Source organism: Pelodiscus sinensis, chromosome 30 (genome assembly GCF_049634645.1).
Source record: "Pelodiscus sinensis isolate JC-2024 chromosome 30, ASM4963464v1, whole genome shotgun sequence".
NCBI lineage: Eukaryota > Metazoa > Chordata > Testudines > Trionychidae > Pelodiscus > Pelodiscus sinensis.
In genome coordinates, this window is record NC_134740.1 from 2366092 (window position 1) to 2383210 (window position 17119).

At 56.8% G+C, this 17119-nt stretch overlaps 1 protein-coding gene across 1 annotated transcript; it reads right to left on the reverse strand.

Moving 5' to 3' along the window:
• Positions 1-253: 253 nt before the first annotated feature.
• On the reverse strand, positions 254-6800 carry LOC142821051 (mast cell protease 1A-like). Its single transcript, XM_075911829.1, has 5 exons — positions 6720-6800; positions 5396-5543; positions 4884-5019; positions 1179-1439; positions 254-1010 (listed from the first exon to the last, which is right to left on the reverse strand). Exons 1-5 carry the CDS (start codon positions 6793-6795, stop codon positions 843-845), a joined length of 789 nt encoding a protein of 262 aa, XP_075767944.1. The 5' UTR covers positions 6796-6800; the 3' UTR covers positions 254-842.
• Between the last annotated feature and the right edge of the window lie 10319 nt (positions 6801-17119).

Consider the following 17119-nt stretch of genomic DNA (forward strand, 5'->3'; position numbering starts at 1 on the left):
GCCCGTCACAGGGGCACAAGTAACTTTTCTCCCCTGAGTAACCTTTGTGTCCATCTCATCCTCGAGGGGTTCAGGTCCCACCCCCAGACCCTCCTGGCCCATGACATCGCTGATCCCAGGTGTGCTGGGGCCCAGCCAAGAGCATTAACCACCAGCCCGGCCTGCCCATAAGGTCCCTTCCCTCCTGGCCTGGGCAGGTGCAGCCGCTGCTCTGGATGGCAAAGCTCTGGGTGGATGCGTCAGTAAGGAGCCGTGTTTCCAAATTGACTTTATTACTGGCTGGCTACGGAGCAGACAGCGAAATGCAGCCGGGCAGGGGAGCTGGGTAGGGGCGGATCAGGGCCGATATTTGACCTGCACCAGACCAATGCAGACATCCCGGAGTTCCCCTCCCACCGGCCTGGCCGCCTCCAGAACCAGGTGTGTTTGGGACAGGCAGAGGCGACTCCAGGGGCCCAGTGCGTAGGGAAGGCCCCGAGAGGGCAGGGCAGGGGGCGGTTCCAGCAGGAACGTGCCGGTGGACGTTACAGGGAGGAGCTCCCACCAGCTGTCACTCACCTGGCTCACACCGGGGAGAGCTTCAACCCGCCCGGTCGCGCTAGAATTTGGCCTTTCATGAACATGACCCAGCCGATCCCTGGCCAAGGGGCACCCGGCCCTGAACCTGGATTTTAAGTCTCCTGATGGGTTAGGCACGACCAGAGCAGAACAGTGGTTGGGGGAGGGGACTGCAGCTTGCAAGGGGGAGGAAACTCAGGCTGGGCTGTGGGGCAGTCAGCCCCTCTGCCGAGCAGGCCTGACGTCTGGGCCTCTCCAAGGCACAGGAGCGAGGCAGAGCTGGGCTATGTAGAGACCCCGGGCAGGGCTCCGGTCTGCAGCCGATGCATGTTCTTGTGGATCCAGCTGAGGAAAGTGGAGACTCTCGTGTACACGCTCGGGGGGGTGCCGTACCCCCAGGAGACGATGCCCTGGGCCTTACCCGCACACACCAGGGGGCCGCCAGAGTCGCCCTGCAGAACAAAACAGGCCAGGGATGGAAAACGGCTCAGTGAAACGCCGATGCGACCAAGCCCCTGCTTGGCCCCTGCCAAGCCTGGCCCACGTGTCTCAGCCCGATCCCCCACACACTCCCTCGGAGCAGCGATGCACGAAGAGCTTCAAGCCAGGACTACATTTACCTGTGCAGAATCTTTGCCCTTCTGTGCCTGCCCCACACACATCATGGTCTCCGTGTCATAGTCATCATACTCCGAGCACTCGCTATCCTCTATGACCTCCATGTCCACCTCCCGCAGCGCGTTGGCACCAGATGAACTATCGTTAGCAATAGTGCGGCCCCAGCCGGCCACACTGCACACGGTCTCGGGCTGCACCCTTCCATTGCTTTCAGGCAGGGCGATGGTCTTCACAAATTTGTTCAGCTTGGCAGCCTTCGCCAGCTGTGACATAGGAAAAATGAAGATAAATTCAAACTTCAGCATTTGAAATTTCATACGTCAAAATGACCTGGAGAAATTGCAGAAACGGTCTGAGATAAACAGGATGAAGTTTAATAAGGACAAATGCAAAGTGCTCCACTTAGGAAGGAGCAATCAGTTTCACACACACAGAATGGGAAGCGACTGGCTGGGAAGGAGTACGGCAGAAAGGGATCTAGGGGTCATAGTGGACCACAAGCTGAATATGAGTCCGCAGTGTGATGCTGTTGCAAAGAAAGCAAATATGATTCTGGGAGGCATTAACAGGTGTGTTGTGAGCAAGACACGAGAAGTCATTCTTCCGCTCTACTCTGCGCTGGTTAGACCTCAGTTGGTATACAGGCAGTCCCCGGGTTACGTACAAGATAGGGACTGTAGGTTTGTTCTTAAGTTGAATTTGTGTGTAAGTCAGAACTGGTACATATTGTAGGGGAAACTCTAGCCAAACATTTCTCCAGAGCTCCGTTTTATTCTCCCACACCTCACTTCCCTCAGACCTTTATTCTCAAGCTGAGGTGTCTGCTGAGGAAAGCCGCTCCGTGTCTCCCTGGTCTGCTGGGGGGCGCTAGCTCCGCGTCTCCCTGGTCTGCTGGGGGGAGCGCTAGCTTCGCGTCTCCCTGGTCTGCTGGGGGGAGCGCTAGCTTCGCGTCTCCCTGGTCTGCTGGGGGGGGGCGCTAGCTTGGCGTCTCCCTGGTCTGCTGGGGGGAGCACTAGCTCCGCGTCTCCCTGGTCTGCTGGGGGGGCGCTAGCTTGGCGTCTCCCTGGTCTGCTGGGGGGAGCACTAGCTCCGCGTCTCCCTGGTCTGCTGGGGGGGGCACTAGCTCCGCGTCTCCCTGGTCTGCTGGGGGGGGCGCTAGCTTCGCGTCACCCTGGTCTGCTGGGGGGGGCGCTAGCTTCGCGTCTCCCTGGTCTGCTGGGGGGAGCGCTAGCTTCACGTCTCCCTGGTCTGCTGGGGGGAGCGCTAGCTTCGCGTCTCCCTGGTCTGCTGGGGGGAGCGCTAGCTTCGCGTCTCCCTGGTCTGCTGGGGGGAGCGCTAGCTTCGCGTCTCCCTGGTCTGCTGGGGGGAGCGCTAGCTTCGCGTCTCCCTGGTCTGCTGGGGGGGGCGCTAGCTTCGCGTCTCCCTGGTCTGCTGGGGGGGCGCTAGCTTCGCGTCTCCCTGGTCTGCTGGGAGGGGCGCTAGCTTCGCGTCTCCCTGGTCTGCTGGGGGGGGCACTAGCTTCGCGTCTCCCTGGTCTGCTGGGGGGGGTGCTAGCTTCGCGTCTCCCTGGTCTGCTGGGGGGGGCACTAGCTTCGCGTCTCCCTGGTCGGCTGGGGGGGGCGCTAGCTTCGCGTCTCCCTGGTCTGCTGGGGGGAAGTGCCCCCCGCACCGCCAGAGGTGGCAACAGTGGGGGAGGCACCCTGCACTAGCTGCACCCGCCCCCCCCAGCAGACCAGGGAGACGCAGAGTGGCTTTTCTCGCCATGGAGGATGTCGGCGGCGGACCACTGCGGCGCGTGTCAGCGGTCCCACCGCCTGCGTCCTCCGCAGCGAGAAAAGCCTCTCCCCGTCTCCCTGGTCTGCTGGGGGGGGGGGGGGGCCACTCCATTCATAAATAGGGATCCGATGTAAGTCAGATCCACGTAACCCAGGGACTGCCTGTATTGTGTCCAGTTCTGGGCACCACATTTCAAGAAGGATGTGGAGAAATTGGAGAGGGTCCAGAGAAGAGCAACAAGAATGATGAAAGGTCTGGAGAACATGAGTTATGAGGGAAGGCTGAAGGAATTGGATTTGTTTAGCTTAGAAAAGAGAAGATTGAGGGGGGACATGAGAGCCGTTTTCAGGTATCTAAAAGGGTGTCATAAGGAGGAGGGAGAAAACTTGTTCATCTTGGCCTCTGAGGATAGAACAAGGAGCAATGGGCTTAAACTGCAGCGAGGGAGGTTTAGGTTGGACATTAGGAAAAACTTCCTGTCTCTCACGTTAGTCAAACACTGGAATAAATTGCCCAGGGAGGTTGTGGAATCCCCATCTCTGGAGATATTTCAGAGTAGGTTAGATAAATGTCTATCAGGGATGGTCTAGACGGTTTTTGGTCCTGCCATGAGGGTAGGAGACTGGACTCGATGACCTCATGAGGTCCCTTCCAGTCCTAGTATTCCATGATTCAATGAAATATGAGGGTTGCACTAAAGGGAAAAGAAATAGACGTCATCCCAGTAAAACAAAGAATTTTGTTTCTCGGACATACTGAGGGGTAAAAGACCATACTGGGGGCAAAGGGAAGAGAGGGAGCAGTACCATACTGGGGGTGGGGGATGTGATGGGGCGGTACCTGCAGCAGAGTGAGGTCACTGGGGCGGGGGGATTAAATGGGGTGGTACCTGCAGCAGTGTGAGGTCACTGGAGGTGGGGGATGGGATGGGGGTGGTACCTGCAGCAGTGTGAGGTCACTGGGGGTGGGGGATGGGATGGGGCGGTACCTGCAGCAGTGTAAGGTCACTGGGGGTGGGGGATGGGATGGGGCGGTACCTGCAGCAGTGTGAGGTCACTGGGGGTAGGGGATGGGATGGGGGTGGTACCTGCAGCAGTGTGAGGTCACTGGGGATGGGGGATGGGATGGAGGCGGTACCTGCAGCAGTGTGAGGTCACTGGGGGTGGGGGATGGGATGGGGGCGGTACCTGCAGCAGTGTGAGGTCACTGGCGGTGGGGGATGGGATGGGGGTGGTACCTGCAGCAGTGTGAGGTCACTGGGGGTGGGGGATGGGATGGGGTGGTACCTGCAGCAGTGTGAGGTCACTGGGGGTGGGGGATGGGATGGGGTGGTACCTGCAGCAGTGTGAGATCACTGGGGGTGGGGGATGGGATGGGGCGGTACCTGCAGCAGTGTGAGATCACTGGGGGTGGGGGATGGCATGGGGGTGGTACCTGCATCAGTGTGAGGTCACTGGGGGCGGGGGATGGGATGGTGGTGGTACCTGTAGCAGTGTGAGGTCACTGGGGGTGGGGGATGGGATGGGGGTGGTACCTGCAGCAGTGTGAGGTCACTGGGGGGTGGGGGATGGGATGGGGCGGTACCTGCAGCAGTGTGAGGTCACTGGGGGTGGGGGATGGGATGGGGGTGGTACCTGCAGCAGTGTGAGGTCACTGGGGGGTGGGGGATGGGATGGGGCGGTACCTGCAGCAGTGTGAGGTCACTGGGGGTGGGGGATGGGATGGGGTGGTACCTGCAGCAGTGTGAGGTCACTGGGGGTGGGGGATGGGATGGGATGGTACCTGCAGCAGTGTGAGGTCACTGGGGGGTGGGGGATGGGATGGGGCGGTACCTGCAGCAGTGTGAGGTCACTGGGGGTGGGGGATGGGATAGCGTGGTACCTGCAGCAGTGTGAGGTCACTGGGGGTGGGGGATGGGATGGGGGTGGTACCTGCAGCAGCATGATGTCGTTATTAATAGTTTCGTCATTGTACTGGGGGTGGGGGATTTGCCGTCGCGCTCGGATCACTTGCTGACTCCGTTCCCGTTTGTCGATGTTGTGGGCTCCCAGGGTGACAGTGACGCTGCTGTAAAAGCCGAGAGCAGCACGTGGGGCGTTAGGGGAAGGGGCTGGACATTTGTGTTTCTGACTCTTAAATTATGATCTTGCAGGGACGGGGTCTCAGATTCCAGCCGTCCCCTTTGGTCTTCATCCCATTCAACTCCCCCTTCCCATTTTGATCCAGGCTCAATCCATGCCTAGCGGCTCTGGGGATCGGACTCCTCCAGCTTTCCACCATGGGTTGGGCCGTGGATTGCTGACACCCCTCAATGCTTCCCGACACCGCCAGAGGAGGTCAGACCCCTGTCCCTCTCCTACCCCCCACGCCAGCACCAGAGCTCTCGGCTCATCCTCTCATGCTGACCCCACCTGCCCCCACGTCCCAGCCCAGAGTCACTTACTCTCCCCGGCAGTGAGCGGCCGTCAGCACAAAGTTCTTTGCCACCAGGAACCCGCCGCAGTTAAAAATGTCGTCTCCCACTTGTATGTCCAGATGGGCCATGTAGGGCCTGGAGTGGGGCTTGGCTTCCCTTCCCCCGACGATCTCGCCTGGGGGCAGAGCAGGGCCATAGAAAGGGCCGCTGTGATTCTCTCCCTGGGGGATCCATGTCTCTGGATCCCAAGCCCCTGCTCAGTTCTGCCCCACACTGGGCCCCCCGTGGGTCTGGAGGGGAAATCTGCAGCTTTCATCTGGCTGGGTGCAGGGAGGGGAAATCAGTGGAAACCGCCCCAAGAGTGGGGCACTCGTCGCCCTGCCTTGCGTGCTCAGCTCTGTGGGGTCTGGACCGTCCCCAGCAGGGCACGGACGGGGCTCGTGTGGCTGCGTCTCCACCCGCCCGCTGCTCCCCGCCCGACTCACCACAATACGGCTGCCAGGGGAAGTGGTTTTACTGAACGAACCCTCCCCCAGGGAGCCCTTCCCCCTCCGTCCTGGCTGAGCTTTTGTCTTTTGCTCCCGGCTCTTCCCCGCCCGTGCTGGGGAATGTGGACGGGACAATGGTCAGGCTTTGGCGGCTGAAATAAAGGTTGGTGATGGGGTAGAGAATGCAAAGGGAGAATGTCCCTCGGGAAAAATCTCCTGGGATCTGCTCGGATCCTGGCGGGCGGGCGGGAGTGTCGGGGGATCTTCCCGTTAAGGAACGGCAGCGATTGGCTTCACTGCGGGAGCTAGACCCAGCTCAGGGACCTCGCACTGTGCTCGTCACCGCAGCCTTTCCCCGAGCAGTGTCCGCAACAAACAGACACGGGCAGCAGCATTTTTGCTCTTCATAATGGGAAGCGGGGGACCTGGGAGTGCGCTCCTAAGGGGTTCGGGTGCCTGGTTCCCGTCAGCAAATCATGGAAATAAGAGCCCCAGAGACAGGTTTAATTTCCCCCAGAGATCCTGGGCTGGGCTGGGAAAGGATCCCAAGTTTCTTAGGTCCGAGCCCTTCCCCTTAGCTCCCTGCTCTTGCCCCTCTCCACCAGCTACTCCTAGCGACTCTCCCTAGACACCCTGCTGGCAGCTTGTTACGTCTCCAAGTAGGACACACGGCTTGGGGGTGGGGTCCCACAGAAGCCCTCTACAAGCCGATCCACACTCCCCATAGGTGGAGAGCCCCAGAGATACTCAGGGGAGGCTGCAGGGGTCCCCATAGCCACTTAGTCCCAGGTGGAGCAGGGGAAGAGCCTCACTCACCCCACAGCCCCCACCCTGCTCACCCCCAGCGCCCTTCCCCCACTCACCAGCCCAGCCCCCAGGGGGCAGGAGGAAGGCCCAGGGGAGCAGACCCAGAACCAAGAGCTGCATCATCAGAGCCATCCTGGGCCAGGCACGGAGCCGCTCCCTCCGGTCTGAGGCTTATATGGACCAGGCGGAGCAGAGTGGAGGCAGGGCCGGCCAATCACAGGGCCCCACGTACACGTCTGCTCTGTAACGCCCACTGGAGATTGGCCACGGGCCAAGGTGCCCACGGGGCAATTCTCAGGCTACACCCACCTAGCGGGAGGTTTCCTCTCTGCTCCGGTCCTGGCCTGGTGTCATGGGCAACGGGGCTCCTACCCATCCGTCTGCCTGCGGATGTGGCTAACGCTGCCCTCCCCATCCACCAGGGTCAGAAACGCCCCACGGCCAGTCTGCAGTGAGATCCCCCAGCCCCGAGATCTCAGGGGGGCCAGAGGGGACAATTCCTGCCCCTCTGCTCACTCCAGACACCAGACCCACTTGCTGGCAGCAGGAGACACGAGGCCTTTTCCCTCCATGGCAGAGGGAGCAGAGTTCGGTCCACGGGCCATATTGGACCTTCTGTACTGCCCTGACCTCCCAGCTGGGGCTGGCCCCCAGCCCCTCCCCATCTGGCCCCTTTCTCTGTAGCTTCTGTTCCCCAGCACCGGGGCGGTGCGCTACTGAGGCTCTCATCCCTGATGCCCTGGGCAGGGTGGTGGTGGGTCTGGATGAGCGGTGTGGCTGTAACACCGCCAGTGTGGGGCGCCGGGTTACACAGAGCGGAGAGGGCTGGTTTAATCCAGTAGAGCCTCCCCCCAACCCGCCACACCCCAAGAACCTTCCTACTACCTCATAAGTAACCTCCCTTTTAGAGCCTCTCCCCAAATTGTGCCTCATCCCGCCATCCAGTGTCAGGTCGTAGATGTGACCCGCAGGCCAATCACTTGCCCACCCCTGTCCGAGGGCATCTCTGTGCTGCTGGCCCTGCTGTGACCCCCCCGTATCTACCCCTCTCCATCCGGTTCCCACGGGCTGGGCGCAGCACGGATCAGTATCAGCGCCGGGTGATAAACCAAACCCTGCCCCTGTGTGAGACAGATACGGGTGGCTCTGATCTCCCTGATACCAGCCTCCCGCCTCAGACCTTGTGTACGTGACACAGAGAGCATCTCTGCTCCCCAGACAGATATCCAGCGACTGACACTTCTGCTGCCTCATTCAGTGGATCAGCCCCCAATGAAACTCAGCCCATCCCCTGTCTATTTGGTCCCTGGCCAGTGGGGGAGGTGTCATCTCCCTCCGGGGAAGGGATCACACAGAGCCAGGAGCACCCCTGGTCCAGCCATGTCTGCATCCAAGGTTCCAACCAGTCCCCCTGTTGCCTCCGATTCAGATCAGGGACTCCTATTGGAGCGACCAGCAGTATTCAACTGTAGAGTGGACCGAGATCTGGGAGTAACTGCAGAGTGTTCTCTGGAAACATCCTCCCCGTGAGCAGTGTCTGTCCAAACAGTGAACCGAATGGCAGGAATCATTGGAAAGGGGATGTGAAAGACGACAAAAGATGACTTCTTGCCTCTCTGTAAAACCCTGGGGAACCCGCATCTTCAACCCTGTGTACAGACGTGGTCAGCTCATCTCCAAAAAGTCACCTTGGCCCTGGAAAAAGTTCAGAAAAGGGCAACACGGATTATTAGGGGTTTGGAACAAGTGTCATATAATGGAGATTTCTTAGCTTAGAAGAAAAGTGGACTTAGGGGGGATGGGATCGAGGTCGATAAAACCATGCCGAGTGTGGTGCAAATGAAAGAGGAAAAGTTATTTACTTATTCTCAAAACTCAAGAGCGAGGGGTCCCCTAATGACAAGAATAGGCAGCAGTTTTAAAACCGAGAAAGAGAAGCAGAGGGGGACCCATGTTTATTTACACCTTTAAAAACAGCAAGTGGCCGTGTGGTTCCTCAGAGACTAACAACGATCTGTGTTTTATAATTTATATTATCATGAGCTGCTGTGTAAAAACCCACTTCATCAGATGTGTTCGAGTGGAAGTAAGAGATTCCAAGGCGTATAGTACATTGGAGCAGACAAGGAATTACCCAAACATCTCTAGTTCATTTTTTCTATACTCACGTAAGTTCACTTAGCTCCATTCTGTTTTCCTCTAGATCCCCGGCCATCCACTCTAGATCCATTCCCATCCACAGAGATCTCTTCTGGTTTCCTCTAGATCCCCATCCATTCATTTTAGATCCATCTCCATCCACAGAGATGTATTTTAGTTTCCTCTACTCCCCCATACATTCGGTTTTGATCCATTCCCATTGATAGAGACCTATTCTATTGGACTCAGTATTCCCCTCCATCCAGTCTACATCCAGCCACATCCTCTCTACTCCCTTAGGGTATGTCTACACTACAAAGTTAATTCGAAATAACAGCCGTTATTTTGAATTAATTTTAATAACATCTACACAGGCAAACCGCTATTTCGTGAAGAGGCTTTGAGGACTCCTCGGGGTGGACGCTCTCCCCCAGGGCCTCCTGGATCCTGACAGCCCCCGATGGACACCCCAGATGGCAGCCTCCAGGAAGTGCAGCCGGGCTGATGGCAATGACCCCACAAGATGCACCGGCGCGCCCAGGGGCAGCTCTGGCTCCATGTGGCCGAGTGCTGTGGTGTCCCCAGTGCGGGCACTCAGGGCAGTCCCAGACAGGACTGCTTTTCTGTCCCACATCAAGGTAGACAAGCAAGCAGGGAACCCTGAGAACTGTCTGTCCGGGGTGGGGGGTAGGGTCCCTTTAAGCACAGAGCTCAGTTAGCCTCAGGCAGCAGCCCCACACACTGAGGGTACGTCTACACTACAGCGCTAGTTCGAACTAACTTAGTTCGAATTAGTTAATTCGAACTAAGCTAGTTCGAACTAACGCATCTAGAACTAAAAACTAGTTCGAACTAGCGTTTTGCTAGTTCGAACTAGTAAGTCCACATTGAGTGGACTCTGAACAGGGCTTAATGATGGCCGGAAGCAGTGCCGGCAGGGCATAAAAGGAGGACTTAGAGCATGGAGATACTGTCTCAGGCTAGCCGAGGGCTGCGCTTAAAGGGTCCCGACCCCCACCCCGGACACACAGTTCTAAGGGGTGCCCCGCTTGCAAAGAAGTTCTGGCTTGGAGTGCCCTGAGTGCCCACACTGGGCACATCACACCACTCGGCCATCAGCCCGGCTGCACTTGCCGCAGGCTGCCATCTGGGGAGAGGGAGTAATTGGGGGGCTGCAGGAGAGCTTCCACCCCCAGAAGCCCGCAGAGCCAGCCCAGTCCTCCCCATCGGGGGCTCGTACCCCATTCCTCCCTCACCTCCTTCCACTTGCCCTTCCCTAGCCCCCCTTCTTATTGATGTACAAAATAAAGATAACGTTTCTTCCAACATTGACTCTGTCTTTATTGAAAAAAACTGGGGGAGACTGGGAAAAGGAGGTGGGAGAGGGGAAGAGAAAGGCTGGGAGAGGGGAGGGCAACTAACATGATCAGGGGTTGGGAACAGGTCCCAGATGAAGAGAGGCTACAGAGACTGGGACTGTTCAGCTTAGAAAAGAGGAGACGGAGGGGGGACAGGATAGAGGTCTCTAAAAGCAGGGGTTGGGTGGAGAGGGTGCATTCAGAAAAGTTCTTCCTGAGTTCCCATAAAGAAGGACTAGAGGACACCAAAGGAAAGGAATGGGTAGCAGGCTTGAAACTAGTAAGAGAAAGTTGTTGTTGACAAAGCAAATAGTTAACCTGTGGAACTCCTTGCTGCAGGAGGCTGTGAAGGCTAGAACTAGAACAGAGTTTAAAGGGAAGTGAGATAAAGTGATGGAGGTTGGGTCCATGGAGTCCTATTAGCCAGAGGGTAGGAGTGGTGTCCCTGCCCAAAGTTTGTGGAAGGCTGGAGAGGGATGGCACGAGACAAATGGCTTGGTCATTGTCTTTGGTCCATCCCCTCCAGGGTCCCTAGGGTTGGCCGCTGTTGGCAGACAGGCTACTGGGCTAGATGGACCTTTGGTCTGACCCAGTACGGCCATTGTAAGCTCAGGGCTCAGGGTCGGGGGTCTCAGTGGACCCCCTTGATTTTCATGCACACCTGGTCCTGGGTGGCCAGGCTGGCAGCTCTCCTGCCCTAGACGGCCACTTTCCTGTGCCTAGTGCGGAGATCGTGGACGAGGTCCACGATGTCCGCACTAGCCCAGGAAGGTGCCCGCCTCTTGCGGTCCAGGGCAAGCTCCCGGGAGCCGCCAGCCTGGTCCCGGCAAGAGGGGGTGGGCTGGGGGGCATCGGGTGGGTGGCTCTGTGCCGTGCCAGGTGCAGGGTCTGCTAGCTGGGTGCTGGCAGGCTTGCACCTGGCACGGGCACCGTAGCCAGCCCGTGCCCCTTTAAGGGGTCCGGGGCCGGGAGGGGGGCATAGAGTTTCCCTGGTGTTGGCCAGAGTGGCCACCAGGGAAACCTGGGGAGGGCTAGCCTCCCACTAGTTCGAACTAAAGGGCTACACAGCCCTTAGTTCGAACTAGCTAGTTCGAACTAGGCGTTAGTCCTCGTAAAATGAGGTTTACCTAGTTCGAACTAAGCGCTCCGCTAGTTCGATTCAAATTCGAACTAGCGGAGCGCTAGTGTAGCGCATAGGAAAGTTAGTTCGAACTAACGTCCGTTAGTTCGAACTAACTTTCTAGTGTAGACATACCCTAAGTCCTAACTTGATGCCCTGCCGGCACTGGTTCCGGCCAGCCTTAACTTCGGTTCAGGGTCCACTCCGTGTGAGCATCCTATTTTGAAATAGCAAAATGCTATTTCGAAATAGTTTTTCTATCTAGATGCGTGATTTCGAATTAGCTTAATTCAAATTCCCTATTTCAAATTCAGTTGATTTGAAATAGCTCTGTAGTATAGACATACCCTGCAATTCATTTTAGATCCACCCCCATTGTCAGAGATCTATTCTAGTTCCCTTGGGATCCCCACACATCCATTCTAAACCCATCTCCCCAATCCTGCCAGTGCTGGGCCCGTTGGAGCAGGACTCTGATCTTGTTTCAAATGTTGGCCAGGAGGCGGGTTGCAGGAATGGCTGGATTTACGATGCTCACTCCTGTGTGTGTGTGTGTATGTGTGTTTGTGTGTGAGTGAGTCCCCCCTCCCCAGGGGTCTGACCCCAGACAGATCTGGTGCCCCACAGGCAGGGGACGAGGCTGAGAGCTCTGGGTCCAATCCATAGCCCAGTGACGGGAAGGGTGGCAAATGTGTCTAAAGAAAATAGTTGTTTTTCCTCCGGAAACACGTCCCTTATTTCCTTCCAAAACCATTTGTTTGCCCCACAAGCCTCCATGTTGTCTAGTCTCCCCATGGCTGGAAACACCCGCTTCTTCCTTTTGCCTCAGTTGCTCCAGCCAGGCTTTCCCGGTTCCCTTCCTTTGGGGTTTTCCAACCTCCCGTCACCTTCTCAACAAAGAACCGACGAAAGACCCGTCTGCAGACCCTTCACTCTCCTGCCCTGACCCCAGGGGGAGAGCTCCCGGTCCCAGAGCTGGGCTCTCGGTTTGTTCCCAGGGCATCCCTAGGACTCCGGGGGCTCGAGGCAGGGCTATCAGATGGTGCCTCCCGGCCTCAGTGTGTCCCGGGGGTGGAACCGCAGGAGAAAACCCACCTGACACACTAGATCCCACCACCCCACCCTGCCCATTCTCCCTCCCCACAGGCAGAGCCCCTGGGGTGCTGGCCACACGAGACCCCCACAGATTGTGCAGGGTGAGCGGGGCCGGAGGAGCCCGGGAGCTGGAGAGTTCCAGACTTATTGAATGTCTCAGGTTGGAAACCAGAACCCCATCTCCCCAGTGTCTCTCTCAAGCCCCTATCTGATCTGGGGGGAGATGTTAATTCCCCTGTACGGACAGCCATCTCCAGTCCAGGACTGGCCCCCTCAGAGCGTGAATCGTGGCACGTGGGTCAAAGTTTGGCCCATGGGCCATATTGGTCCCTTCTGTACAGCTCCTGACCTCCCACCTGGGGATGGCCCAGCCCCTCCCCATCTGGCCCCCTTCCCCACAGCTTCATCTTCTCCAGCACTGGGGAGGTGCACACACTGTACCCCCCAGCCCGGATGCTCTGGGCAGTGTGTGCGGATGAGCGGTGTCGCTGTAACACCGCCAGCCTGGTGCAGGAGCTGGCACGGTCAGGGGTAGGGAGCAGAGGAGGCGGGAATCACCCCTTTAGAGCCCCCCACCACACCCCTTGGATGTTCCCCCCCACGTCCATCACTTGCCTCTTAAAACACGACCTCGTGCTAAGGCCCATAGACACCCCTCCCCTGCCTTGCTAACATCCCTCTTGGTGGCCTGATATGCAGGTTCAGTGCCCACAGGGACCCTCTGAACAAAACCTTTGCCCAACTCTGCCCGAGGGCATCTCTGTGCTGCTGGCTCTGCTCCAAGACCCTGTATCTGCCCTTCTCCATCTGGTTCCCATGGGCTGGGCACAGCACAGATCAGTATCAGCGCCGGGTGATAAACCACACCCTGCTCCCTGTGTGAGACAGATACGGGTGGCTCTGATCTCCCTGATACCAGCCTCCCGCCTCAGACCTTGTGTACGTGACACCCAGAGCATCTCTGCCCCCAGATGTCCAGCAAGAGATACTTCTGCTGCCTCATTCAGTGTATCAGCCCCCAATGAGGCTCAGCCCATCTCCTCTCCATTTGGTCCCTGCGCAGTGGGGGAGGTGTCATCTCCCAACAGGGAGCAAATGGCACAGAGCCAGGAGTATCCCTAGTCCAGCCATGTCTGGGTGGAAAGGCCAACCCAATCTGACTTCCGTCAGTGACTCCTATTGGAGTGACCAGCAGCGTCCAACTGTTGGGTCAGGTCAGCCACCCTTAGTAGAGCAGCCAGCAGTGTCCAAGTGGTGGGTGGATCCAAACCTGGAAAGATGGGGAGATGGTTCTTGAAAAGAAGTAAGGGGCTCTAGATGTATCTGGAATGGATGCACAGGGATTTGTGTTGATCTCTAAACCATCTATGAGCGGCCGTGTGGACCTGGATTGATCGCGAATGGATCAGCCTCCACTGGAATGAATTGAGTAAGGACTGAAGAGGAGCTGGCTGGGTGTTCATCCATCTCCATGGACCTGGAAAGGCCACAGAGCTCATCCAGGTTGGTTCTAGATGGTGCTCGCTTCCTCTCTGTGGTCACTGTCCCTGCTCTCAGACCCCTCCCTTCCTGTGTCATGGAAACCAGTCTGATTCCAGGCACGTCCCATTGTCCTGGCACAACCAAACCCTGCCCTTTCATTAGCTTAGGCTGAGAGGAACCTGAATACCACAGTAGAGAGATCCTAGCTTTTACCTTTCAGGAGTAGTTCTTGAACAAATGATGGGCGGATGGACAGACTCACGGACAGATGCACTAACTCTCACGCTCTCAGGACTGTGTGTCTGTTTGTCTGCGATTCCATCTCTCTGTGTGTCTGTTTGTTCAAGAACTCTTAAACCGTAAGAGCGACGGCCATCAAATATGGGAGGCAGCTTCCTCTGAGCCTAATGCAAAGCAATGTGAGGGTCGGGTTGTGCCACTAAAATGGGAAGTGCTGGCAATGGGGCTGTTTCCCTAACATGGAAAAGGAGGGGGCAGAGAGGGGAGAGACATGGAAAGGAGGGTGTCAGGAACAGGAGGAGTGCTGATCAGCACCGGCGATTAAGGGGTTAACTCAGGTACCAAACAAAGATGTCGGTCAGGGGGGTTTGGGTAGTCTGCCAATAAAAATGCAGGTAGGAATTTCAAACCGGGGAAGAGGGGGTTTTCTCTGTCTCTCTCTTCTTTGCTTGAGATCAGAGCAGTTTCTCCCACAGATTGAGGGAGACGGGAGATGCTTCCTCTCTCCAAGAACAGACTTCTTGAAATGTGGAAGGAAGGAAAAGTTTAGAGAGTCTGTTGGGGTTTTATTGTTTTCCTTGTTTGGGGATTTGGAAATCATGTCTGAGCTGGATAATTGTTTTTCTCTTTTGTAACTACGGATTACAGCCCAGGGATTCTCCCTGAGTCTATGTCACTTCATGGCTATTTCCTAACTAGTCAATTCAATATGATTGAAAGAATTCGGTTGCGTCTAGACTGGCAAGTATGTATGATCGTCAGTATTCTTGCACAAATAGTGATACTCCCGCTTGGGAAAAAGCCCTCTTGCACAAATGCTTTTGTGCAAGAGGGCCAGGGTAGACAACTGAGAACTGTTTTGTGCAAAAAAAGCCCCGATGGCAAAAATGGCCACTGGAGCTTTTTTGCGCAAAACCGCGTCTATATTGGCCACGGATGCTTTTGCGCAAAAGCATCCGTGTCAATCTAGAGGGTCTTTTCCGCAAATGCTTTTAACGGAAAAGCTTTTCTGTTAAAAGCATTTGCGGAAAATCATGCCAGTCTAGACGCAGCCTTCTTGTGTTTTGATAATAAGAGTTTTCTTTTTCTTTTATTGGTTGATTGTTGTGTCCTGAACTTTACGTACCTGGTTACCTGGGCAGGGTTCCTTGTTCTCTGCGGATTCCCTCTCTTTGTTTTCCCTTCTCAAAGCAAAGAAGAGGATGGGGCAGGGGGAGACCTTTGTCTTACGGAGTAGATTCCTAAGTGATTTCTTCCCTGGAAAAGGGTTGATTTTAGATCTTTGAAGTACACTTGGGTGGTGGCAGCTGTAGTGAGGCAGCCTGGCCCCAGATGACCCAGAAGGTGCAGTTCCCCTTGGTGGGCGGCACCAGAGCACCCTAGCCCCGCCCACAGGAAGCAGAAGGGCGGGACTGGAAGTATAAGAGAGGGAGCTCCCAGCTCAGTTGGAGCCTGGCAGCCGAGCAGAGAGGAGGCTCAGCCGCAGCTGAGAACTTCATCCCGCTGCCCTCTGCGTGAACACTGGGTTGGGCCGGCTGGACCACTGCTGAGCCCTGAGGACGGCTCCAGGCCAACGCAACCCCTGCTGGAACCAGGTGAGCACAGGATGCTGAGGAGACCCCTGATGAGGCCGGAGACCCCCCAGGACCCAGACTTGGCCCGGAAGGATGGGTTGGTCCCCCTGGACCTCTGCTTCAGCCAACTCTGGAAACTCTGGACACCCCGGAGGCTCCTGTGACCCCCACAGAGCCTGCCGACCTAACCTAGAGCCAGGTAGGACCCCAGGGGGACTGGAAAGTAGCCCGGGGGAGCCTGCCCCTGCTGGCCGAGGACATGGAGGGCGGCTGGGGTGCGTGTTGCGGCCGGGATCCCTGCCCACCCAGTGGCAGCCGGCACAGACACTGGGACACAGGGAGTCAGGTGGGCCTGTGTGTCTCCTCCCCCCACTTTCCCTGGGGTGGCAGTTTTCCCCCCTTATGGGAGAAAACACCAAGGAGACCTGACCCCTGGCTCGGCCAGCAGGCAGGCCTGAGTCCTTGGACCCTTTGGGATGACTTATCTGTTTGTCTGGTCTCCCCGCCCTGAACCCGGGCCCGGGGTTTTCAACTGCGACTGTTTCTTTGCCTGACCCACCCTGACCCAGCGACCGGGTGCTGAGGCGAGTTGCAGGGAAGCAGCGAGGCCGCCTTCGTCCGGAGACCATTCCACAGTGTCGTTTTCAATGTCTCTTTCTTTTCTGTGCTCTTGTGCAGACTGAGACTGTCGGCCTGTCTCTGGAAGACCCGGAGTCTGGTTGTGCAGAGTGTATTTGGCTTGTCCCCCCGCCCCCGCTCTGCACGCAGAGGGTCAGGTGGGAGGATTGAGCCGTGTGAGAGAGGCACAGAGAGGAGGCCGCGATGCTGAGCGTGGCCACCAGGAGATGCTGCAACTCCAAGAGATTGGCCGGGGTGGGAGGGCGCGTTGACACTCCCAGCCACAGCTCAGCCCCCAAGTGCCTCCTGCCTTGTGCAGATTCCTGGGGAAAGCATTCCCTGCCTGAATCCTCCACCCAGCTCCGGTTTCAGGTTTCAGCTGCCTGGGTCGTCCCCTACCTGCCTGCCCTCAGGAGTCCTGCTGCCACAGAGATCCCATCCCCCTGGGCACCACACACGCACACAGAGTCACCACTGATCAGCACACGACAGGAGGAATCACACACAGCACTGCAGACAAACAGTGAATGCAACAACTCAGTGAACACCTTGGCTAAAAGAGTGAACATAACCCCGCCCTCATCCCCGCTACATCACACTATCTATCTTCTATCCCCATGCACCCCACTATCTATCTATCTATCTATCTATCTATCTATCTATCTATCTATCTATCTATCTATCTATCTATCTATCTATCTATCTATCTATCTATCACCATACACCCCCTCTATCTATCTATCTATCTATCTATCTATCTATCTATCTATCTATCTATCTATCTATCTATCACCATACACCCCATCTATCTATCTATCTATCTATCTATC

Excerpts from the sequence above, each read along its gene's own strand:
- LOC142821051 (XM_075911829.1), bottom strand. The coding sequence starts at position 6,795 with ATGGCTCTGATGATGCAGCTCTTGGTTCTGGGTCTGCTCCCCTGGGCC. Across the intron at positions 5,544-6,719 it reads GCCCCCTGGGGGCTGGGCTG|GCGAGATCGTCGGGGGAAGG; the intron begins GTGAGTGGGGGA and ends CTCTGCCCCCAG. Across the intron at positions 1,011-1,178 it reads AGGGCAAAGATTCTGCACAG|GGCGACTCTGGCGGCCCCCT; the intron begins GTAAATGTAGTC and ends TTTGTTCTGCAG.